Genomic DNA, 27,422 nt, shown 5'->3' with positions numbered 1-27,422 from the left:
TTTCTACAAGAAGGTCAGGACGGGGGGATCCTACCTGCCCAGATGGAACGTATCCTGCGGGCTGTGTTCTCGACTCCTGGGGTTCTTGGCGTATTGCATGCTTGGCGCCTTTCTCCGTTGAGGACGTCGAGGATTTATTCATATTTGGTCTTATGATAGCAGGGCTGGCACTTTCTGGCTTATGTGCTGTCCTGATCTATCGGAAAATTGGCAAGACGGCAGCATCAAGAACCACGGCTCCTCGCTTGTCCGTCATGATTAACGAGGTGGGCAAGGCAGTGCATTCTCAGACTGCGATGACTCTTGAACTCAGAGGCAAATTGGATGACATCTTGGAGCAGATGCATGCCTTGAAGATGAAGTTGAAGATTTTGGAGGCTGGGGAATATTCTTAATTCATAATTATGAATATTCTTAATTCATAATTGGGATTTGGTTTGTTCAAGTGGAACTGTAAAATGTGTTTTTCACTCCTCAAACCACAACACGGCAGGCTTATCAAGCCTGAAGAACAAATTGCCCAACTGTTTTCCTCCAGAGGAATGTCTTCTGGCCTTGGTGATTATTTGGCTCCTTTTTTTCTTATCTCAACCCACAAAGACAATAAACTGTTTTTCATAGGACTGAAGCATTGTCCATTCCCTCCCCCCCCCCCCATCACACACTCCCACTCCGGCTTCAGCTCACGTCACCTCCCTTCCCTTCTGCGAGAGCGGTGCCGTTTTAGTATAATAATAATAATATAATAATAATTGTTTTTCTGTGTAAACTAAAAAAAAAAAAAACTTCCAAGAAGTTTATTCCAAGTTGTGACATTGCAGTGTTTTGTACAAAGGTTAGTCACCTCAGCTGATTATAATAATGTTCGCTAACAGCATTCCATGCATAAGAAAATTATGGAGTAGTGATGTGAATTGGGAGCTGCTGTAAGAATGCCTGCTGTGGCAGCTCCAGAGCGTTCCCAAAGAGAGGTTCTGCCTGTGAAATGAGCAGGTCAGAGTCAGAATGAGATATAGCCTAACTCCAGGTGTTCATTCATTTATGTCCCTGTGATGAATAGTTACATTTTTAGAGAAGCTTGTGCATCAGAGAGTTATCATGTACAGATCTTTAATAGTGTTTTAAGTACTGTGAGCAGCTAATTTTTGGTCCTTTGTCATTGACATTCTTATTCTGTTCGAAATTCTTACGGAAACTAGGACACTCTGAGAAACACCTCTAGGATAGTAAAGACCAGTTACTGTCTCCATGACCACATGGGCGAGGTTGATAAACTAAGCTAATAATCAGCACATAAACAGTGAATTTATGTTGAAGATAAAACTGGGTATGACATGAATGCCATTTAATTTCAATGTTGGGAATGTACATATAATAAGTTCATGAACATGTTATAACATCACATAAGTGGTAACTTAATATTGACTGTAAATGAAAAATGTCGTTTAACAGGAAAAAATTGTAATTAGAGGTAAAGTCATGACTTTTATACATATATGTATAAAAGTTACAGTCAACAGTTTGACTGGTAGCATATGTATTAGGGTGTTTCAATTAAAAAAAATAAAAAATTCAGAATTTTACTGCTCCCAACCTTTCATTGAGTTCTAATTAGTAAAATATACTCTACACATAAAATTTGAATTTTAGTACTGGGTAGTGTGGAGCTATTAGTCAATTCCTTGAAAATTCTAACACCCTGTTGCAATAAATCATGCAAGGTGGATGGCTAAAATGATCTATATCATTAAAATATTTTCATGATCAAGATTGTAAATCTGACGGCACATGAACTCAGGTGCCTTTGTGATGTAAGCATCTTTGCTGTTACCGTTTACATGAAAGCACCACTTACAGCACCACTGCATCATCTGCTCCCTTCAGTGACTTTTGCTTGCTAAGAACCCTCAAAAAGTGTCATCCTAAAATCAGCAAAGCTGCATTTACAAAGTTCATAGGCCACTTGTGGTACCTTTCTGAGGAGTTGGTGTTCTGGTTGTTTTTGACCCTTCTCTGCCCATTGAAATTAAGAAAAATGAAAATGCCATGCAAGACGACACCAGAGAGGAGGATTGTCCAAAAATGTCTCATGAATTTTGATGAAAATTTATTAGTGGAATCTCTGGCAACAACAAACTCATAGAAAGTATTGGACATTTTGAACCTTGACTTTGAAAAGTTGGAAGAGGAGCCAAAGACTTGGCTTGATGGTGGCCATTTCCTACAGGCCAAAGCTCACTCTCCAAGCCTCAGTGTTGTAAATCACTGCACAGGAAGAGGTGTTGCTCTTATCCAACATTTCAATGTCAAGCATACAAAAGATGAAGATCAACTGCAGTACCTGTTGCAATTTCCTGATGCGAAAAAAAAAATTACATCAACTAAACACTAAGCTTAAATACAAACAGTACAGTACCTCGTGAATAAACTTACCTTAGCCTAAGTTCATTTCACCTTGTTTTCTCATATCTCCCAGCGCTGGGAGGTAAATATTTTTCCCCCTTAAATATTCTGTCTTGAGGTACCATAATGTGTTTGTATGTATGCATATGTATGTAAATTGTTTATTTTTCATTGCAGATATGCGTAAATGTTCAGACAAGGAGTTCCGCTGCACAGACGGCAGTTGCATTGCAGAACACTGGTACTGTGACGGAGACACAGACTGCAAGGATGGATCAGACGAGGAAAACTGTCGTAAGTTTCAAGTGTTATTTCTGTTTCTAAAGATGAATTTAAGGGATAGTCAAGCCATCGCCACAATACATTTCATTTCCACATAGCTGTACTTGCACTTGGTCACTGTTTTCTATCCCCTAAAAATCAATAGGCTCAGTGTTTTTTATGTATTTTTTTGGGGGGTGGGAGTGTTTGATAGATTGAGCGAAATTTATTGAAAGTACCTCTAGGTCAAATATAATTGTCCTCCTTCTGGGTTCTTGTAGAACTTGAGTAGGTCTTTTTGGGCAGTGTTGGGAAGGGTATCAACAGCACAGTGGAACTTGTGGTTGTAGTGCACCACAGCGTTCAATCAATATTGTTTGTTCCCAAGTTGATGTCAGTGTTTTTGATTTTGGCCTTGATATTTTCTTTGTATGTCTGTTTTTAACCTCCTGGCATGGGGTCCTGTCCCAAACTCAAAGTAGTTGTTTGAGAGTTGAGTATCAGGCATGTGGAGGGTATGACCAATCCATGCCAGCTGTTGTTTAGCAGTTGTTTTGGTAACGGTTAGTACATTGGCCACATGGAGGACTCTGATTTTTGTCCACCCCCAAGCTGATCCACTACAGTATAAAACCCTTAGATGCACCAAATCCTCATATTTAAGAAATGAAATCACAGAATGTTTGGAATTCTTACCTGAAGCGTCACTTGAACATTTTATTTTTGAAAGAGTTGTTGATTGCTTTCCTCTAGGTCAAGCAATTCAGTAACAATTTTTAAGGCTGTTGCATTTATAATAATGATAATCAGTAAGTGAGTAAGAAATGTTTTTTTTGTGAAAGAATCAGAAGTTGTGTATCTCATCGTGTAAAAGTCTAACTGTGGAGCATCATTCTGATTCATGTAACCAAAGGTTTTTTTTGTTTTTTTTTGGTTGGTTCATTATCCAAAAGGCAGTGTTTCTGCCATATTTCATTCAGTAACAAACACACATAGACAAAAGTACAGAGATTTCTCTCAATCAGATGCTTTGAATGTTATTGCATGAACAAAGTTGTTAATGTCTTATATTGTAATGTCTGTTGGTTTTGCATTATAGTACAGTTTTCTTTGTACTGCTTTACACTGAATAAACAGCAATGTGACATGATCACATCACTTTTTTACATCACAGTTTTGCTCAGCCCTTGTCCTTGTCGATGGTGCCAAGTTGTACTCAGCACTTTCGACAATTGCAACTTGTCGAAAGTTGCAACTTCGTAGTGGCTTCTCGACTGGGCAGTGGTGTGTTGACTGTAACATAGTTGAGGGAACCAAGACCAGCAAGTGCCACATGCTCATGGTCTGTAGCAGAAACACTGTCGTACTTGTTAAAGACTAGTATACCTTCTCACTGGGATTACAGACAATCTTCTCTTGATGGTCTCCGTGACATTGCCTTTGAATGGCGAAACTTTGTGGTAAAGGAGTTGGCTCATATCAGTAATAGAGAATTCAGGTGCCTGCAGATGTAGGATCTACACACACGGTTATGAGCCACCGATGTTTTGCTGCCTTTCCTTAAGCAGCCATACTCAGTCAGTGAGAGGGCACTGGGCAGAGGTCACACTTAAAAATGTTAGCTAGTCTCATTTGTCTCTGTGTCCCAATGGTCAACAGTGTGAGCATGGTAGATCTAAGTCATAGGCCACCTTCTTTCCCCACTTTCTTCTGTGACAGTTCCCCAACTCCAGGGGCTTAGGAAGTGGCAGGAAGTTCTGCATCCTGCCTGTGTTGAAAGTTTTCTTTTCCCACCACTGGGAGAATACACGTTCCCACGTCAGCCAGTCCTGAAAGTGAAATATACGAGGTCTGTTAGAAAAGTATCGGACCTTATTATTATTTTTTTTTCAAAAACCTGATGGATTTCAATCACGTGTGCTTGCATGAGCCAACCTTGAACCTTCGTGCGCATGCGTGAATTTTTCACGCCTGTCGATTGCGTCAGTTGCTGGTAAGCAGCCTTTGTGTGAGGTCGTGTGTAGTGCTGTCCTCGGATTTTCATCAAATTTTGCCAGAAACTGGGCGACAGCCAGGTGGAAACCATTCAGAAGATTCAGACGGTTTTCGGTCGTGTGACTATCCGAGAAATTGTGGAAGAGGTGGGCATGTCACAGCATGTCCTGTGAGACTTCAACACAAAGTTTCTTGTGCTCCGCCGTCAGCAGCTTCGGCATGAATTTTGGCGTCACTCTTTTCATGGCCAAATCCGAAGAAGTGCTGATGTCCACCTCTTCTGCAATTTCTCGGACAGTCACACGACGGTCCCGCATCACCACAGCGTTCACTTTGGAAATGATCTGGTCGTTTCAGCATGTTGATGGCTGACCGGAGCATGGCGCGCTCTCCACCGTTGTGCGGACGTCTTTAAACCGGTTGTACCACTCCTTAATCTGTGTGACGCCCCTAGCATCGTCACCGAAAGCCGTCTGAATCTTCCAAATGGTTTCCACCTGGCTGGCGCCCAGTTTCTGGCAAAATTTGATACAGTTGCACTGCTCCAGTCGTACCGTCATTTTCCTTGCAATGAAAATCCGCGGAGAGCACAACACACGTCCTCACACAAAGACTGCTTGCCAGCAAATGACACAATCGACAGGTGTGAAAAAATTCACGCATGCGCACGAAGGTTCAAGTTCATGCAAGCACACGTGATTTAAGTCCATCAGGTTTTTGAAAAAAATAAAAAGGTTTTGATACTTTTCTAATAGACCTCATATAAGATTGAGAGACAACTATCTCCCAGTTGCCAGATTGAGGATTTCAACAGAAGAAACGTATCATATGCTATGAGTGTTGAACATGACCTTGAACTTGACTTTTAACCCTGAAATTGACCAACCATAAAAATTAACCCCAGAAATGAAATTCTTCCGTTATAATTGAGTGGAAAAGAGGTATCATACTTGAACCTATGTGTGGTCGTCTTGGATTTATACAAATTACCATATTTGTCAAGGTTACCACTCCAGCACCCAAACCAGTTTTTTACTGTAGACTCATGTGAGTGTGAAGCAAACACAAACCATATGCTTCTCGCAGCAGCAAGGCCTCCAATCTCCAATCCGGACTGTTAAACACTTTTTGACTCAGCTGTATCTGTAAATACACTTTTCATATATCAGAAAACCAAACTCTCAGTAGGGCTGCTGGCAGATCAATGAATGTACAAATCGAAAATGTCTCTGTGGCAGCGTCTGATGTGATGACGGCCACCTGCAGTGTGGAAGAGTTCCAGTGTGCATATGGCCGTGTATCCTGGACATCTACCACTGTGATGGAGATGACGACTGTGGAGACGGTCAGACGAGTCGGACTGCTGTAAGCTCATCTTTGCTCACCCATGTGTCACAGAGTCACTCAGTGAGTGGCTCTGCAAAATTTCCAGAAGTAACTCCATGACAACTACTGCATAGTCAGGCTCTGAGATTTTGTGTTCTGATACTAGATACAGGTAAGGACCAGGGAACCTCCAGTTTTGGGGCAAGTTGGCATCTTTTAAGGTTTAACATAGCAATGCTATGTTAAACAGCAAATTTCACTCAAATGAAATTTTTTTTTCTTTTATATCCTCAGCCAAAATAGGACCACACCTAACCTACAGAGAACCAAAGCACCTGTGAGTGTGTGTACATTTCTCAAGTGTGCGGCTGAATGTGAAATCATTGGTACAGACCGTACTCATGATATGACAGCAGGCCAGTGTGCCTTATGCAAAAATGGCTTTAGTGACCCTGCCTTGACAAGCCCAGTTGTACAGAAGAATGTTAGGAAAACCCAACCCCTCTGTCTCTTGGACATTGTAAAACACTCATCCTTAATCTGGACTTCTTATCCTTCCAGATAACTACTCAAGTCTCTCTCAATCTTTTTAGCTTTTGTTCTTGACAAATAACAGGTAACATTTGCAATGGGTTACAAAAGTCTTGGAATTACGTTCATTTTTAACAGGTTGATTCTGCCCATCCATGATATTGGCAAATCCCTCCACCTGAGAAGGTCACTTTTAATATTTTTACACACATTCTGAAGATTCACTTTAAGAGTAGTTTCTATGCATTGGGAAAGAAAAATTCCCAGTATGTTAAACCTGAAATAGACCATGTAAATGGAAAATTAGGTAAAGAGGGAAGACCGCCATCTAACCAAGAGGTAGTGCCATTGATTTATCAAGTTTATTTATAGCCAGATAGTGATGAAAATAACTTAATAGTTGCCATGAGCTCTGGATAGATTTCTCTGGATCAGAGATAAATCAAATCAATCAATTTTATTATATAACGCCAAATCACAACAAACAGTTGCCCCAAGGCACTTTATATTGTAAGGCAAAGCCTACAATAATTACAGAAAAACCCCAACGGTCAAAACAACCCCCTGTGAGCAAGCACTTGGCGACAGTGGGAAGGAAAAACTCCCTTTTAACAGGAAGAAACCTCCAGCAGAACCAGGCTCAGGGGAGGGGCAGTCTTCTGCTGGGACTGGTTGGGGCTGAGGGGGAGAGAATCAGGAAAAAGACATGCAGTGGAAGAGAGCAGAGATCAATCACCAATGATTAAAAGCAGAGTGGTGCATACAGAGCAAAAAGAGGTGAATAAAAAGAAAAGAGGGGAGGAGGCCTGAAAGCTGAGGCTCTGCCTCCCGTTCTACTCTTACAAACCCTAGGAACTACAAGTAAGCCTGCAGTCTGAGAGCGAAGCGCTGTATTGGGGTGATATGGTACTATGAGGTCCCTAAGATAAGATGGGACTGATTATTCAAAACCTTATAAGTAAGAAGAAGCATTTTAAATTCTATTCCAGAATTAACAGGAAGCCAATGAAGAGAGGCCAATATGGGTGAGATATGCTCTCTCCTTCTAGTCCCTGTCAGTACTCTAGCTGCAGAATTTTGAATTAACTGAAGGCTTTCAGGAAGTTTTAGGACAACCTGATAATAATGAATTACAATAGTCCAGCCTAGAGGAAATAAATGCATGAATTAGTTTTTTCAGCATCACCCTGAAACAAGACCTTTCTAATTTTAGAGATATTGCGCAAATGCAAAAAAGCAGTCCTACATATTTGTTTAATATGCGTATTGAATGACATATCCTGATCAAAAATGACTCCAAGATTTCTCACAGTATTACTAGAGGTCAGGTAATGCCATCCAGAATAAGATCTGGTTAGACACCACATTTCTAAGATTTGTGGGGCCAAGTACAATACTTCAGGTTTATCTGAGTTTAAAAGCAGGAAATTAGAGGTCATCCATGTCTTTATGTCTGTAAAACAATCCTGCAGTTTAGCTAATTGGTGTGTGTCCTCTGGCTTCATGGATAGATAAAGCTGGGTATCATCTGCGTAACAGTGAAAATTTAAGCAATGCTGTCTACTAATACTGCCTAAGGGAAGCATGTATAAAGTGAATAAATTGGTCCTAGCACAGAACCTTGTGGAACTCCATAATTAACTTAGTCTGTGAAGAAGATTCCCCATTTACATGAACAAATTGTAATCTATTAGATAAATATGATTCAAACCACCGCAGCGCAGTGCCTTTAATACCTATGGCATGCTCTAATCTCTGTAATACAATTTTATGGTCAACAGTATCAAAAGCAGCACTGAGGTCTAACAGAACAAGCACAGAGATGAGTTCACTGTCTGAGGCCATAAGAAGATCATTTGTAACCTTCACTAATGCTGTTTCTGTACTATAATGAATTCTGAAACCTGACTGAAACTCTTCAAATAGACCATCCTCTGCAGATGATCAGTTAGCTGTTTTACAACTACCCTTTCAAGAATTTTTGAGAGAAAAGGAAGGTTGGAGATTGGCCTGTAATTAGCTAAGATAGCTGGGTCAAGTGATGGCTTTTAAGTAATGGTTTAATACTGCCACCTTAAAAGCCTTGGTACATAGCCAACTAATAAAGATAGATTGATCATATTTAAGATGGAAGCATTAATTAATGGTAGGGCTTCCTGAGCAGCCTGGTAGGAATGGGGTCTAATAGACATGTTGATGGTTTGGAGGAAGTAACTAATGAAAATAACCTCAGACAGAACAATCGGAGAGAAACAGTCCAACCAATACTGGTGTAATGAGGGTTTTTGTAAAATATTATGATTTTTGACAAATGGATTTAAAACACCGAGTGGCCAATTTAACTGATTATTACCAATAAGAGCTGAAGTGACCAAACAAGGCAAACCATAAATTAATAATTTATTACTATCTTGTAAACACTAAAAAAAGAAAAAAATTAAAATACAAATCTCAACTCTAACTAAAATACAAAACCTCCAGCACAAAAACCATGCAGTCAATAGGCGGGAACAGCCAGTCCAGGTCCAACCAAGCGTCCGCCAATCCGCAAACGTCTTCCCAACTATCAGCTTAGGGGGCGTGTCCTCTTTTCCTCCGACGTGGCACAACGTAGTCTTTCATGCGAAGCAGGGTTCCTCCCCGGCTACTGCATGCAACGCCCTCCGCGTCACTCGTCCCTCCTCCTGGCGTTCCTCTCCGTCACTTCTCCTCCCGTGCACCTAACATACACACACACACCCAGGCCAACGAGCGCACGACCACTGTCCTCCCCCGAGGAAACTCCACTTTTTGTTGGAAACACCACTTCACAAACACATAAAGAGTACTTACAGACACGGCAGGGTTCTCCCCTGCCGCCACATATAATCCGTGTTGTGGTGTTTTCTCCGGTACGAGCATTCAGCTGGAACTCGTGACGTCAATGTCAATACAACTCCTATTGTCCAGTCACTACTTATACCGGCTGCTCTTTACACCTCCCACCGCCGGATCCTTTTCTCTCCATAGAGTGCTTCTCCTTACCTCACACTACAGAGCCCCTCTTATCCACCACCTCACACACCCACTCCAGGTAAACTGATTGCAATTATCCAAGAGAGGTCACGTGCGCCTGAGGTTACCATAACAACCACTAAGGAGCCAAACTCCAAAATCCAACCAACAAAAGAAATTCCCCCCAAGGCTGGATTACGTCCCCCCACACTTTATCGTTGCCAGTCCCTGCAACACACACAAGAGACTAATCAGGATAACGGGCTGGCGGTCGGCCAAAATTTACACGAGTGGAGCAACGAGGCACATCCTGGGGGGCATCCAACGGCTGCTGCTCAGGTACAGCTGGGAAGAACCCATACCAAAACAGGAATTTCATATCCCGAAACCTGGGGGGTCCATCCTCTAGCCGGTGACCCAGGCTCAACCTGGGGTGCGATGCACACTTTTAAAGCATTCCTGTGCACAGTCTGCTCGCGCCCCCCTTTCTCTGGACACACTCTATATACAACCCCAGTATTCCCTACACAGTCCAAAATTACATAGGGTTCAGGGTCCTACCAGGTACTTAACTTACCCCTCCCCTCACGACGTCTATTCCGTATCCACACACGCTACCCAGGTACCAGAGGCAAGGCTTTAGCATTTTTATCAAATTGACATTTACGCTGAGAGGCCACAGTAGCTGCTTTCTGATGTGCAATATTGTAGGCCAATGCAGTTTGCAGTGATGATCTTTCACCCACCCTGTCAAATCAAACGATAACTGCTCAGAACTTAACCCAAGACCCACATCCACAGGAAGTCGTAAATGTCTGCCAAACATCAAAACGAAGGGGCATAACCCGTCGCACTATGCACTGTATTATTATAAGCATGAACCAACTCTGGAATGTAATTTTGCCAACTACGCTGTCTCTCCTCTTCCAATGAACGGAGCATATTCAACAACGTTTGATTGAAACGCTCTACACCACCATTACCCGCGGGGTGATACGATGTTGTCCTGCTTTTACCTATCCCATACAACTCACAGAGTTGCTGCATTAAAGACGACTCAAAATTCGGACCACCAAAGCATTTTAAACCGTCATTTGTGCAGACTGATCTAAAGTGGGAACTGCCCATGCAAAACGGGTAAATTGATCAGGTGCAACCAAAAAATTTTGATATGTATCTGTTGGTCGGCCAAGGGTTAAAAAATCCAACCCAATAACCTCCAATGGGTAGGTGGCTCCAATTGAATTGAGTGGGGCTCTGGACTCAACACGGCTCTTTTGGAGACTACACACAACACACTTCTCATGAAATGCCCGTACCTCCCTTTCCATATCAGGCCAATAAAACTTTTGGCGAAGCTGAACAAGGATCTTATCCACGCCGAGGTGAGCCCCAGCCTCGTGAATCTTCTGCCAAACTTCCTCACAACGGCAACCCGGACATACAATCTGACGATACTCCTCATGGCAAACTCCTACTAGCATACGCTGCAACACGTTCCTGGCCATCCTGAACCTGAGACAAAACAGCACCAAGTCCCTGGTTACTAGCATCAGTATACAAGATAAAAGGCTTATCATAATGAGCATATGCCAGAACAGGAGCCTGCGTTAAAGCCTTTTTAAGGACATCAAACGAGGCTTGACACGCCGTAGTCCAATTTACCTTCTTGGACTGTGACTTCTTATCCACAGGAATACCTGTCAAAAGCCTATTCAGGGGCCGAGCTAATTTAGCAAACCCCGCAACAAATCACCTATAGTATCCAGCTAACCCTAAAAATGCCCTGACCTACTTAATAGTAGTCGGAACAGGCCAATCCAGAACAGCACGAACTTTTCCGGATCAGGTCTCACCCCATATCGATCCACCACATGTCCCAGGAATGTTACCTCTCGCTGCAACAGCCTACACTTGTCTGGGCGCAATTTCAAACCATAACGCCACAACCGCTCAACACCCGATCCAGGTGCTGAAGATGGGAGGAAAAATTAGAGAATATATAATGATGTCATCCAAATACACCATAACGATTCCACCATCTGTCCATTTAAACACTGCTGCATCAACCGTTGAAAGTTGCAGCGCATTACACAGTCCAAAAGGCATTCGCTCAAACTCATATAAGACCAGCGGAGTGGTAAAAGCAGTCTTTTCCCGATCATCGGGATGCATTTCAACCTGCCAGTAGCCACTGGCAAGGTCCAAGGTCGAGAACCATTCTGACTGACTAAGGCCAGTCAATGTCTCTTCGATACGAGGCAAGGGGAATGCGTCCTTGTGCGTAACTGCATTCAACTTCCTATAATCTACACAAAACGCCAACTACCATCCTTTTACGCACAAGAACTATAGGGGCAGCCCAAGGACTGCTGCTCTCCCTTATCACTCCCCTATCGAGCATACCTGAGAGGAGAGTCTTCACCTCTTTATATAACATAGGTGGAATCGGACGGTATCTCTCCCGAATAGGAGCAGCATCCCCCGTAGGGATTCTATGCTGCACCACATTTGTCCGCCCGAAATCCTCTTCATGATGGGCAACACCTTCTCCCATTTTTGCAGCAGAACCTGCAATTCTCCTTGCTGTTGCTCAGACAAATCTGAACAATTCTCGACCATACCACCCGCTGCAAGCAATTCTAGACTAACCCCAGTAACTGCAGCATCCACTAACGAGACCTGAACAACACCATCCTCCCCAAGTGACAGAGTCACATCATTAGAGCCACACACATCAGAATCCTCAATACAATAAAGCCGACCTAGTTTGTAAAAACGGCCTATAGAAACACTATACGGATGTGGGTTACACACACGGACCGGGACTCTTCCCCTCTTAACTTCCACCAGGGCCCTTGCCACACCCACAACCCCAGAACCAGGCATAGCCTCCATCAAAGCACCATAATCCGCCCCCCTCGGTCCCATTTTAGTACGACCCCACACCATCAACTCACTCCTTGGTGGGACAGAAATACTGTGTTTACAGGCTAACCTCACATACCCCACCAGGCCATCCTCTACTGAAGAACCCCACACCACGACAGACAGCAAACGCATCCCTCCAGGCCTTCTGTTTTTTAAAGGCCTGTGGGAAAGCAGATTCCCTAGAACATTTAAACAAAGTATCCCAACAGGCTCCAATAACATTCATTCCGACAATCAAGGGATTCAGGCACTTCTCATCTTTGACAATTACCACTCCCCGACCCGGGATCGTGATACCCTCAACCTCTAAATCTAATACAGCATAACCAACATAGGTTATTTCTAACCCGTTAACAGCACTTAATCGAAACCACGTAGGAGCCTGCCCAAGCTTAGTTTGTACAAAATATGTATTAAACAGGCTCTCTGCCATTAATGTAACTTGTGAACCTGTATCCAAAAGACCACTCAAACGAACTCCCTCAATAGTCAACTCTATGATAGGACATTGGCCAACAAGAGTATCAGAGGCCCTGGTCAGTGGTGGTGTAGCAGCAAACCCCGCAGCTCGGACCTCAGCAGCAGGGTCTACTAGTTTAAAGCTGGCTCAACTGTAGCTACACAATACCGAGCGATGTCCTGCTTTCCTACAACGATAACAAATAGGCCTACCCCGTTCATCCCAATCATGGGATCGCCTAAATGAATATCGCCGATTCCGCATTGAACTAAAAAAACCTAGGTTGAGGCGAAACTGATTGTACTCGTGGTTTAAATTCCGCCACAATATCCTGTGTCAACCCCCTAACCTGCTCCTTAACCTCTGCCATAATCTCACCCTTTAACTGCTCCTTCCAGTCGGAACCCTGATGGGGTCCAGCCGAACCATGCAGTTTACCAATCAAAGAACAGGTTACATCTGGTTGGACACCCCCATATTCTAAATCAAGCTGAAGGGCCTCCTGATGCAACTCAGCAAAATCCAGCTCAGGGTTCCGACGAGCATAGACCTTCAAGGCCCGGGCCAAAGGCCCTTCATGGAGTCCTAACAACAACTGATCTCGCAAAATACTTTCAGAGGGGGCGCTATCAGAATCTAGATGTTGCAACTTACTGTATAATTCACGCAACCTCAACATAAACGATTGTATGGACTCATCTACTCTCTGTGTACAACTAAAAAAACTAGACCTCAAAATAGGGACGGGAACCTGTTCATCATACAATGAATCTAAATGAGCAAAAATTCTCGTGATTTTACCTTTTTCATCTTCATCTAAAACTGCAATTTGACGTTTATCCTCCCCAGTCAGTGCTCCTAAAACAATACTTACTTTCCTTGCCTCTGTCAAATCCTGAAACCCCAAAAACCCCTTAATCTGTTCTTTCCAATCACAATACTTTAATTCATCACCTGGCCCCTTAAATTTAGGTAGCCAAGGTACACCTGGATACACTGGCATCATCATATTTGCTCTTGTTTAGAAACACCAGCTCTCAGAAAATGATATCCTGTTCGTGACGCCAAAATATGTAATGAGGGTTTTTGTAAAATATTATGATTTTTGACAAACACTAAAAAAACACTAAACACTAAAAAAAGAAAAAAAATTAAAATACAAAATCTCAAACTGTAATTAAAATACAAAACCTCCAGCGCAAAAACCATGCAGTCAATAGGCGGGAACAGCCAGTCCAGGTCCAACCAAGCGACCGCCAATCCGCAAACGTCTTCCCAACTATCAGCTTAGGGGGCGTGTCCTCCTTTCCTCCGACGTGGCACAACGTAGTCTTTCATGCGAAGCAGGGTTCCTCCCTGGCTACTGCATGCAACGCCTCCGCGTCACTCGTCCCTCCTCCTGGCATTCCTCTCCGTCACTTCTCCTCCCGTGCACCTAACACACACACACACCCAGGCCAACGAGCGCACGACCACTGTCCTCCCCCAAGGAAACTCCACTTTTTGTTGGAAACACCACTTCACAAACACATAAAGTGTACTTACAGACACGGCAGGGTTCTCCCCTGCCGCCACATATAATCCGCGTTGTGGTGTTTTCTCCGGTACGAGCATTCAGCTGGAACTCGTGACGTCAATGTCAATACGACTCCTATTGTCCAGTCACTCCTTATACCGGCTGCTCTTTACACCTCCCGCCGCCGGATCCTTTTCTCTCCATGGAGTGCTTCTCCTTACCTCACACTACAGAGCCCCTCTTATCCACCACCTCACACACCTACTCCAGGTAAACTGATTGCAATTATCCAAGAGAGGTCAGGCGCGCCTGAGGTTACCATAACAACCACTAAGGAGCCAAACTCCAAAATCCAACCAACAAAAGAAATTCCCCCCAAGGCTGGATTACACCGGCATCACTGAAAGCAGCCAAAGAGAACGATATGTCTTTGGGATGGTTATGAGTAATTTTTTCTCTAATAGTTAAAATTTTATTAGCAAAGAAAGTCATGAAGTCATTACTAGTTAAAGTTAAAGGAATACTCGGCTCAATAGAGCTCTGACTCTTTGTCAGCCTGGCTACAGTGCTGAAAAGAAACCTGGGGTTGTTCTTATTTTCTTCAATTAGTGATGAGTAGTAAGATGTCCTAGCTTTACGGAGGGCTTTTTTATAGAGCAACAGACTCTTTTTCCAGGCTAAGTGAAGATCTTCTAAATTAGTGAGACGCCATTTCCTCTCCAACTTACGGGTTATCTGCTTTAAGCTACGAGTTTGTGAGTTATACCACGGAGTCAGGCACTTCTGATTTAAGGCTCTCTTTTTCAGAGGAGCTACAGCATCCAAGGCTGTGCTCAATGAGGATGTAAAACTATTGACGAGATAATCTATCTCACTCAGAGTTTAGGTAGCTACTCTGCACTGTGTTGGTATATGGCATTGGAGAACATAACAAAGAAGGAATCATATCCTTAAACCTAGTTACAGCGCTTTCCGAAAGACTTATACTGTAATGAAACTTATTCCCCACTGCTGGGTAGCCCATTAAAGTAAATGTAAATGTTATTAAGAAATGATCAGACAGAAGGGGGTTTTCAGGGAATACTGTTAAGTCTTCAATTTCCATACCATAAGTCAGAACAAGATCTAAGGTAGGATTAAAGTGGTGGGTGGACTCATTTACATTTTGAGCAAAGCCAGTCGAGTCTAGCAATAGATTAAATGCAGTGTTGAGGCTGTCATTCTCAGCATCTGTGTGGATGTTAAAATCGCCCACTATAATTATCTTATCTGAGCTAAGCACTAAGTCAGACAAAAGGTCCGAAAATTCACAGAGAAACTCACAGTAACGACCAGGTGGACGATAGATAACAACAAATAAAACTGGTTTTTGGGGCTTCCAATTTGGATGGACAGGACTAAGAGTCAAGCTTTCAAATGAATTAAAGCTCTGTCTGGGTTTTTGATTAATTAATAAGCTGGAGTGGAAGATTGCTGCTAATCCTCCACCTCGGCCCGTGCTATGAGCGTTCTGGCAGTTAGTGTGACTCGGGGGTGTTGACTCATTTAAACTAACATATTCATCCTGCTGTAACCAGGTTTCTGTAAGGCAGAATAAATCGATATGTTGATCAATTATTATATCATTTACTAACAGGGACTTAGAAGAGAGAGATCTAATGTTTAATAGACCACATTTAACTGTTTTAGTCTGTGGTGCAGTTGAAGGTGCTATATTATTTTTTCTTTTGAATTTTTATGCTTAAATAGATTTTTACTGGTTGTTGGTGGTCTGGGAGCAGGCACCGTCTCTACGGGGATGGGGTATTGGGCGGATGGCAGGGGGAGAGAAGCTGCAGAGAGGTCTGTAAGACTACAATTCTGCTTCCTGGTCCAACCCTGGGTAGTCACGGTTTGGAGGGTTTAATAAAATTGGCCAGATTTCTAGAAATGAGAGCTGCTCCATCCAAAGTGGGATGAATGCCGTCTCTCCTAACAAGACCAGGTTTTCCCCAGAAGCTTTGCCAGTTATCTATGAAGCCCACCTCATTTTTTGGACACCACTCAGACAGCCAGCAATTCAGGGAGAACATGCGGCTAAACATGTCACTCCCAGTCCGATTGGGGAGGGGCCCAGAGAAAACTACAGAGTCCGACATTGTTTTTGCAAAGTTACACACCGATTCAATATTAATTTTAGTGACCTCTGATTGGCGTAACCGGGTGTCATTACTGCCGACGTGAATTACAGTCTTACCAAATTTATGCTTAGCCTTAGCCAGCAGTTTCAAATTTCCTTCAGTGTCGCCTGCTCTGGCCCCCGGAAGACAATTGACTATGGTTGCTGGTGTCGCTAACTTCACATTTCTCAAAACAGAGTCGCCAATAACCAGAGTTTATTCCTCGGCGGGTGTGTCACCGAGTGGGGAAAAACGGTTAGAGATGTGAACGGGTTGGTGGTGTACACAGGGCTTCTGTTTAGGACTACGCTTCCTCCTCACAGTCACCCAGCCGGCCTGTTTTCCCGGCTGCTCGGGATCTGCTGGAGGGGAACTAACGGCGGCTAAGCTACCTTGGTCCGCACTGACTACAGGGGCCTGGCTAGCTGTAGGATTTTCCAAGGTGCGGAGCCGAGTCTCCAATTCGCCCAGCCTGGCCTCCAAAGCTACGAATAAGCTACACTTATTACAAGTACCATTACTGCTAAAGGAGGCCGAGGAATAACTAAACATTTCACACCCAGAGCAGAGAAGTGCGGGAGAAACAGGAGAAGCCGCCATGCTAAACCGGCTAAGAGCTAGTAGCTGTGCTAAGCTAGCGGATTCCTAAAAACACACAAAGTGAATGTTTAAATAATTTAGAGGTGATTCAGCAGAGAGAGTGCTTTAGTTAAGGCACGTGAAGATTACACTGTGAAACAGATCGTTATCTAGTTAACTAGATCAATCTAACTACGCAGATTAAACAGCTAACAGATACAGCAAAACACCGCTGTGCTCCGGAACAGGAAGTGATACAATACCGCAGTGAGAGCCAACCACCAGTAGAGCACACAACAGCACATCATCAGCATAAAGTACAATTTTATATATTTTATTGTTCATCTTAAATCCAGAAATATTTTCATGACATCTAATGGCCTGAGCCAGAGGCTCTATTGCCAGAGCGAATATTAATGGTGAAATTGGATCACCCTGACGAGTAGATCTACCCAATTGAAAGGGTGAAGATTTAACTCCATTAACCAATACACAAGCCTTTTTTTTTTCTTTCTTTTTCTTTTTTTTGTTCTCACATTCAGTTGTCTGCACGGGAGTTCAGGAACAGCTGCTGTAAGCAGGCTGCTGGTCTTGATCAACTTTCAGAACTTGAAAACTGGAAAGTCTGTTGTACTGTTTCTGTAGTGAAGACATGGGCCTGATTAACTTAGAATATCATGTTTCACTTTCTTCTAACAAGCGAATGCTGACTGCTGCTGACGAATCTTTCAGCGTCACCCTTGTTGCACCTTTCTTTGATTTTATGCATTCTTTTTTACATTGTTTTTATCCTGCTCCCCTCATTCTCTTTCTCACACACACACACACACACACACACGCACTCGTTTTCATCCTTTGATGTATTTATCTGCAGTTCAGTAAGCACAGCTTCAAGGTTTTGTAACATCTTTTGATCACAGCAAGGTCATGTTTGTAGACACTCTCTCATCTCCCTACACATGCGTGTTTTTTTTTTTAATTGCTGCTTTAAGTGTTTAAGTTTTATAGAAGAGGGTCTTGATTTGGCACCAAGGCTTTAAAAAGTAAGAACTATATACATATATATATATATATATATATATATATATATATTATAATAGTAAAGTGGCCTCTGTATATGTGCGTATGTGACTGTGTGTGGCTTCAGTCACTCAAACTGGGGAGAGCTGACATTTGGCGTTTGTTATGCTTATGTATTTTGGGTCAAGGATGAACAAAACGGAAAGTTGATAGGACTAATAGAAATTAGCCATTTTAGCTAAACAGTAAACAATGGACATTGTGCTACAATGCACCATGGGAGTTTGGGGTTTTAAATGTTATTGTGATTCATGTTAGTTTAAGTGTTGTTAGTGTTATTGATTTATTGTGTTTTTGTAGTTGAATTGGTTTAGTCAGTTTACTTAAGTGTCATGTTGTCATTACCATGAGTGAAAAGAGTATTGCTTATGATGTCTTCCGTCACCGTCTCTGTTTGTGGGTGTGGAAAAAATGAAATGCATCTGCTTGCAGCAGAATGCAGAAAAAAAAACAAAAAGCGTGTGTGCATGTGAACAACTGGGATAGTCGAAGTTTGCCATTTTGTGTGGTTATGTATTTTGGGTCATGGAAGAATGGCACCAAAATGGAACATTGATAGGACTAATATTTTTTGAGAAACTAAGGATATTAGCTAACATTGCTAATTACATTCTGGATGAACATGCCATTCCAGCAGGTGGCAGTAAATCATCTTTATATTAAAAGCGTGCGTGCGTGAGAGAGAGAGAGAGATTTTGTTTACTAAGTTCAATGTAAGTACATAATATAATTGTAAATATGTTAAAAATACATGGCTGACACAAGAAAAAAAACCACTTATTTTTGTTGTGGTCCATTTAACAATCAAATGACAAAATAGAAGTAAAAATCAAATATAATCATAATACTGGCAGTAATAATGATAATAATAGTGGGAATATTATAACAAGAAACGGTAAATTAACATTAAAAATTACATAATTAACAGGAAATGGGAAACAGGAATTTCTACGGCCTTGGTGATCCATTTGGCTGCTTTCTTATCTTCTGCAACTCCAGATATTATGCAAACACTGACAGTAACTGATACAAACTCATCTGACTGAACTCATCTCATCTGCAAACAACGACGCATGCCCCTCCCCCCCCCCCCCCCCCCCCCCCCCCCCCCTGCCACTCACCCCAAGCTCACAGCTGCGTGGGACACTGCTGCGCTCTCGCCCAACATTCATATTGCCTCAATTTGGATGATGGACTGTCTTAAAGGTTAGCATACATAAACGATCAAATGTATATGTATGGGTGTTCTAATTCTGACGTTTGCCATTATTACATTCAACTTGTAATAATTGTGGATTAATTGTGTTTTTGTCTGAGGTGATTGGTTGGGAGAAATTACATTGCACTTGTTGTAATGACAATAAAATTATCTAAACATCTAAATTAAAGTTGACTTCCTCTTCTAAAAGTTGTTGAGGTCTAAGGTTCTAAAAACATTCTGGACTTGCAAGCCATTCTGACTATTTATACAAGCTTTACTTAATTTATTACCACCCTTGAAAAATGTCAGATACCTATTTTATAAACACTACTCAAGCTAGACCCTGTGGATCCTGACGGGCAACATGTTAGAGTGAGTGTGTGTGTGTATGTGTATATATGTATATATATATACACTCAACAAAAATATAAACACAACACTTTTGGTTTTTCTCCCATTTTGTATGAGATGAACTCAAAGATCTAAAACTTTTTCCACATACACAATATCACCATTTCCCTCAAATATTGTTCACAAACCAGTCTAAATCTGTGATAGTGAGCACTTCTCCTTTGCTGAGATAATCCATCCCACCTCACAGGTGTGCCATATCAAGATGCTGATTAGACACCATGATTAGTGCACAGGTGTGCCTTAGACTGCCCACAATAAAAGGCCACTCTGAAAGGTGCAGTTTTGTTTTATTGGGGGGGGGATACCAGTCAGGATCTGGTGTGACCACCATTTGCCTCATGCAGTGCAACACATCTCCTTTGCATAGAGTTGATCAGGTTGTCAATTGTGGCCTGTGGAATGTTGGTCCACTCCTCTTCAATGGCTGTGCGAAGTTGCTGGATATTGGCAGGAACTGGTACACGCTGTCGTATACGCCGGTCCAGAGCATCCCAAACATGCTATGTGGGTGACATGTCCGGTGAGTATGCCGGCCATGCAAGAACTGGGACATTTTCAGCTTCCAAGAATTGTGTACAGATCCTTGCAACATGGGGCCGTGCATTATCCTGCTGCAACATGGGGTGATGTTCTTGGATGTATGGCACAACAATGGGCCTCAGGATCTCGTCACAGTATCTCTGTGCATTCAAAATGCCATCAATAAAATGCACCTGTGTTCTTCGTCCATAACAGACGCCTGCCCATACCGTAACCCCACCGCCACCATGGGCCACTCGATCCACAACACTGACATCAGAAAACCGCTCACCCACACGACACCACACACGCTGTCTGCCATCTGCCCTGAACAGTGTGAACTGGGATTCATCCGTGAAGAGAACACCTCTCCAACGTGCCAAACGCCAGCGAATGTGAACATTTGCCCACTCAAGTCGGTTACGACGACCAACTGGAGTCAGGTCGAGACCCCGATGAGGACGACGAACATGCAGATGAGCTTCCCTGAGACGGTTTCTGACAGTTTGTGCAGAAATTCTTTGGTTATGCAAACCGATTGTTTCAGCTGCTGAAACAATCGGTGAACATGCTGGATGTGGTGGTTCCTGGGCTGGTGTGGTTACACGTGGTCTGCGGTTGTGAGGCTGGTTGGATGTACTGCCAAATTCTCTGAAACGCCTTTGGAGACGGCTTATGGTAGAGAAATGAACATTCAATACACATGCAACAGCTCTGGTTGACATTCGTGCTGTCAGCATGCCAATTGCACGCTCCCTCAAATCTTGCGACATCTGTGGCATTGTGCTGTGTGATAAAACTGCACCTTTCAGAGTGGCCTTTTATTGTGGGCAGTCTAAGGCACACCTGTGCACTAATCATGGTGTCTAATCAGCATCTTGATATGGCATATTGTGTATGTGGAAAAAGATCTTTGAGTTCATCTCATACAAAATGGGAGCAAAACCAAAAGTGTTGCATTTATATTTTTGTTCAGTGTATGTATGTATGTGTGTGTGTGTGTGTGTGTGTGTGTGTGTGTGTGTGTGTGTGTGTGTGTGTGTGTGTGTGTGTGTGTGTCAAATACTAGCTGCATGGTTTGTGGATTTTGAATGTACGTGTGGTGTCAGGCCCACAAAAGAAATTTGAGTTTTCATAAGTGAAGGGACTTTTAACGGCTCATGCCGCACTTGTTTCATGTTGTGAAAACCTTTCACAGTGTGTTAGAGCTGCTTTAATACACTTTGGCTCCATCCAGCTACTACTTGTGGTTTCTTCAGCTAATCCAAAAATGTACTTAAAGGGCTGCCAACAAGCTCCAAGGTACTAATGTGTACAGATCAACTATATTTAGTGTCGAGTCGCGATGTCAGGAAATTAGTTTGTTCCATTGCGTTATAGCAGAAAGTTGGATAAAACGCCTGTCTATGACCATGTACCGTATTTGTCGGACTATACGTTGCACTTAGGTATTAGCTGGATTTGTCCAAAAATGAATCATGAAAAGGAAAGAAACATAGGTTTCTTCTGCCGATAACTTGCATTTATTTTTGAAATGTGGTGCTACTGCTTCATGCAACAAGAAACAAAAAGATTTTAATGGATACATTATTTATAACTCAAACACCACATTAGCAAGCAGAAGGTAATGGCCTAATTATTGTTACTCTATGAGGCACAAAGAACTCAAACTGCTTCTTGTCACCACTGAACAGACAAAAATATCAAAGCTGAGCTGAATGTATTATGATTAGCTCACAAAATGTAAATAAACTTTTGAATTGATTTATACATTTTTAAAACATTACAGTTAACCTTACATTAGCCAAGCCATCCTCCTCCTTGCTTTTCTGGCCCTCCCATATAGTGCGAACAAAGTTATTCCCTCTTTTTACTCAAGAGCATATGAACATTCCCTCTCTTTATGAGTGAGCTCTTTCAGTTTGAGCATTCCTTCACTTTCTAGACCTGCTTATTCCAATCAGGGGTGGGGGGGGGGCTAGGATGTGAGACAGGGTACTAGCCAGGTAATTATTTGTAATATTTTTTAAATGCAGTTGTAAATTAACAATTAAGAAATTTAATTGTACCATCTTTTTGTTTACATGCCATTATTACATTTAGTACTTAAATGAAATGCTAAAAATTTTACAGAGGTATATCAAATATGTGTATAATTTTTAAACAAAATGTTGGAGGTAGGGGGAATTACAAGTAGAATATGAATATTTTATATGTTATATGTACGAGGTCTATTAGAAAAGAAACCGTCCTTTTTATTTTTTCAAAAACTATATGGATTTGAATCACATGCGATTACATCAGACAAGCTTGAACCCTTGTGCGCATGCGTGAGTTTTTTCACGCCTGTCGGTTGCGTCATTCACCTGTGGGCAGGCTTTGAGTGAGCACTGGTCCACCCCTCCCGTCGAAATTCCTTTGTCTGAGAACTTCCTGAGAGACTGGCGCTTTGCTTGATCAAAATTTTTTCAGAAACTGTAAGGCACATCCAAGTGGACACCATTTGAGAAATTCAGATGGTTTTCGGTGAAAATTTTAAGGGCTGATGAGAGATTATGGAGTGTTACTGTTGCTTTAAGGACTGCCCACGGAGCCGGACAGTGCACCGTGCCCCGAGCCGCCATCGTCTGCCTGTTTCAAGCTGAAAACTTCCAAATTTAAGCCTCTGTTGACCCAGGACGCCACAGCAAAACACCTCCGTTGGACGTCTCACAGGAGTTTGAACATGCCCAGCTGTTAAACAATTTCTCGGATACTCACTCGACTGAAAGCCATCGAAGACCGCCTGAATCTTACGAATGGTTATCAACACGGAGGTGTTTTGCTGTGGCGCCGTGCGATGAGCGGCTGTGTGCCAACGCGTGAATCCGTCCGCACGTCTTTCATTACAATATCTCCTTTAACTGTGGAATGTCCGGATAAACTGCTGATCCCGACCTCTTCTGAAACTTCTCTGCTCTCTCACGACGTCCTGGGTCAACAGAGGCTTAAATTTGGAAGTTTTCAGCTTGAAACAGGCTGACGACGGCGGCTCGGGCACGGCGCACCATCCGGCTCCGTGGGCAGTCCTTAAAGCAACAGTAACACTCCATAATCTCTCATCAGCCCTTAAAATTTTCACCGAAAACCGTCTGAATTTCTCGAATGGCGTCCACTTGGATGTGCCTTACAGTTTCTGAAAAAATTTTGATCAAGCAAAGCGCCAGTCTCTCAGGAAGTTCTCAGACAAAGGAATTTCGAAGTGAGGGGTGGACCAGTGCTCACTCAAAGCCTGCCCACAGGCGAATGACGCAACCGACAGGCGTGAAAAAAACTCATGCATGCGCACAAGGGTTCAAGCTTGTCTGATGTAATCGCACGTGATTCAAATCCATATAGTTTTTGAAAAAATAAAAAGGTCTGTTTCTTTTCTAATAGACCTCGTGTGTGTGTGTATATATATATATATATATATATATATATATATATATATATATATATATATATATATATATATATATATATATATATATATTGTGTGTGTGTGTGTGTGTGTGTGAGAGAGAAATAAAGGTCCTTACCAGTTTTTTAGCCTATAAAAATATCAGGCTCAAATCCAGGAGGCCAATATTTTGACTTTTTTTTAAGTTAAAAGTGTAAAGTAACTCTGTAAAGTGAAATTCTGAGAAGGTAAGTGCAGCCACTTTTCTTAATTGTTGTCTATTTGCCATGGAATGACTCAGGATTGTTTTTAACTGCGTATCCACACTTCGATTAAAAACCCACAGTATGAGTAAATCTTAATCACGTCTGTTTTGCTGAAACAAGCAGGACTTGATGTCCCTTAACCCTTCTCTTGCCATTGTCCTTTGTTTTACACTGTGCATTTGTCTTTGTTTGGCAGAGTGCAGCCAGAAACTGGCCGTTTGCTTGTTTATGGTTAAACACATCGTGAATTTAGTTTAATGAAGCGTAAAAAAAAGTCTTAAATGTGGCTCTGTGAAAGGCGGACACAGTCAGAGGAGGCATTCCTCAGCCCATCCTCAGACAGCATTCCTTGGCATGAACCCGACAGACATGAAGGGCGCTTTGTTCAAGCAGCCTCTCTCTTTCTCTCATATGTGGGAGTCCACACACATTCTCTTCAAAGCAGCGAGCCCTCACACTTACACGGCTCGTGAACACTTGTGAAGACTGATGGTGTTCTGGGCAGCACAGTTTAGTAGATGGAAGAGGACAGTTGGTCGTACGCTTTAGTGCATGAGACCCTGCTTAAGCGGCTGTCCATGTGACAATTACAGGCCTTAATGCTCAGTGTTTTGGAAGCCGCAACACATCTAGAAAGAAAAAGAAAAAAAAAAGCATGCCATTGTAGTCAACACTGAAAATGAGAATGTGATAGTCTAATGAGCGGAAATGACAAAACTAGACAATATAAAGCTGCAGAGGCGAAATGACTGTTCAGATTTAAGAGCTGCATTTATTAGCTAAATTGCTGGATAATGATTCTTTAAAAGTCTTATCCTTTAAAACTTTTTGTAATTCTGTGCCTTTTTTTTTTTAAATCTTCTTTATCCAGCCTCATCCACGTCTGCATGTGATTACCTGAAAAGCTTCATAAACGTCTGCCTTTATTTTGTTTTAAATGTGAAGGCTGTCTCTCATTACAATTTTTTTTGATACCCAATAGGAGCCAGAAATCAGGTGTAATTGATGGTAAAAGTAGTTTTGTTGTAACACATTGTAAGCAATTGAAAAACAATTAAACATTGTTGAAATTAATTTGGGACGTTGTCATAAATTTTGTCATAAATTCAAAACAGTGAATCAATTTAATTGGTACAGATCGGAGGTAATGCTGTGTAAAAGTAGATGAAAGTGGACAATCACATATAATATGCAGTAATCAGGACCTCCCCAGTTTTTAAATCGGGGTGAAGACATAGTAGGCATGGAGGATCATCTTCTGCACATGAAACCCACAAAAAGCATGTTACGCTCTTCAACAGAAGACATGTTTAGAATTTTAACAGAAAATTTATAACTTCTGTGAAAGGTGTTGCACAAAAGACAGCAACAGGAAATCATATATTGAATTGAATTCAATTCAGTTCAATTCAGTTGGTGGTGTAATCTGCAATGATCTGTTACAATTGCATGTAATCTGATATAAAACAGTAGGTACTGTAACAGAAAGAACTGTGGTTACATATGTAGTTTGACTACAGTTTTGAAAAATAGAGTCCAATTTCCTCAATTTTGAAATTAGTGACAGGAATCTGTGCCTAAAATTGGTAGTGGGAGGTGCCCCTTAGAAGGTGCCAACAGGAATGTCCTAAAGTTCAGTTATACTGGTCTTCGGTTCACACTGCCGTGGAGAAAGTTGTTGGTCGGGGCATTCCCTTTACTAACAGGCTTTGCGTACTAGGAGATCCTTCTGTTTTGAGTTATTTGTCCTCTTCACTTGCACAGTGGGTACAAACAGCCAATAATTTGTTTATCAATGTTGCAGGTCAGTGACTTAAATTTTTTTTGCGAAGAGGGAGTGAAGCGTAAATATGGGGAAGCCAAATCCTTTTGAATATTATCTAGGAAGGCTTTGTTTGTTCTTTGTTTTGACCGTAATGATTGTATACTGTATATAGCTATATATATTAGCATGGCTATAAAAGTAAATATAACGCAATGCTAAAATACCCTCGGTTGTATGAGCATTGTCTTCTTTATAAGTTGCAGTTGTTTAATTGGTATCCCAGTGCAAAGTGTGTGTGTGTGTGTGTGTGTGTGTGTGTGTTTATTTATTTATTTATTTCCGTTAATAAGATCCTATTGTCTTACATACAGTTTGTACTTGTTCAATAAAGCCTCTCTATCAATCAATCAATATTTAGTTTTAATGGCATCTGCAGGAGGGCGTGCATGTGCGCATGCACGCGCTTTAGACAAGCGCAGGAGTTAGCTTTGAGTTAGCGGAAGTTTGCATGCACGCTAACATCTGTGAAATGTCTTGTAAATCACTTCATTGGTGTTGTCAGGTTCCAAAAACAGCATTTTCAGTTTTAGAAGTGTTTATATCTCACTAGCTTTTACATAATATATGACAAAGAGCTTATATTTACACACAAACGAAACAGCGTTTTCAGCTAGCTAGACCAGCCACTGATGTCATTGTGCTGCTCTTCCCTGATTGGCTGTGTGACCCCTGCCCCTCAAAAAAAAAAGAACAAAAAAAGGAACATAATGTGAGTTTCTAACCTCATAAAAATTAAAATAGGTCAAGTTTAGCCATCTTTGAACTTGTCCAAGGTCTGTGTCCCAAGAATGTTCCCTGTGAATTTGAAGACTGACAGTAATAGGACTGGAATTATGCTGAGCACGGACGGACGGATGGACGCAAAGTCTTCTCAATACCTGATGTCCATATTTGATGGGCACGGGTAAAAATGAAAAACAAATGCTCACGTATCCTAAAGTTTCAGTGAATGTCTATAAGAGTCTTAAATACATCAAGACGGAGTTAGTTGAAATCTGTTGTGGACACTGTGAAATGTGTGTTTGTGCGCAGCGTCTCACCAGCCCTGCAGATCCGTGGAGTTCATGTGCAGCAGTGGGATGTGTATAAACGCCGGCTGGAGGTGTGACGGCGAGTTTGACTGTGACGACCAGTCAGACGAGAAGAACTGCAGTGAGTAGTTCCTGCCCGACCTTCACCGTGCTCTGGAAATCCCTCTGTTTTGATATGTCTCATTTGGAATTATTTTATTAGTTTTATTGTTTCTTTGTTTTTCGGCTTTATGTTCTTCATTTATTGTTGTGTTGTGCGTGCGTGTGTGCGCGTGTGTGTGTGCACGTGTCCCCCACAGCCACGTCCATGTGCACGGCTGACCAGTTTCGTTGTGGAACCGGACGATGTGTTCGGTTGTCATGGAGATGCGATGGCGAGGATGACTGCTCAGATCGGAGCGATGAAGAGGGCTGTGAGAAAACGGGTGAGACCGTGGTTCTTATCGTCCTTTCAGAAGCTAAATATAACTCGAGCTTCAAGGATCACCATGACAACCGCTCAGCACAGCC

General features: G+C 42.2%; 1 protein-coding gene across 3 annotated transcripts in view; it reads left to right on the top strand.

Annotated features, from left to right (window-relative positions):
• lrp4 (low density lipoprotein receptor-related protein 4) overlaps positions 1-27,422 on the top strand; it is a 353,204-nt gene that overhangs the window by 251,376 nt on the left and 74,406 nt on the right. For 2 of the 3 annotated variants that reach the window (XM_034195478.1, XM_034195486.1), the window contains exons 7-8: positions 26,914-27,033; positions 27,212-27,337. In XM_034195478.1, coding sequence (XP_034051369.1) covers positions 26,914-27,033; positions 27,212-27,337 — 246 coding nt within the window. Of the gene's footprint in view, positions 1-2,580; positions 2,698-5,897; positions 6,025-26,913; positions 27,034-27,211; positions 27,338-27,422 lie in introns of all 3 variants that reach the window. The other variant, XM_034195495.1, reaches the window with a different exon arrangement.

Source organism: Thalassophryne amazonica, chromosome 2, assembly GCF_902500255.1.
Source record: "Thalassophryne amazonica chromosome 2, fThaAma1.1, whole genome shotgun sequence".
Classification (NCBI taxonomy): domain Eukaryota; kingdom Metazoa; phylum Chordata; class Actinopteri; order Batrachoidiformes; family Batrachoididae; genus Thalassophryne; species Thalassophryne amazonica.
This window is presented reverse-complemented; position numbering and strand designations above follow the sequence as displayed.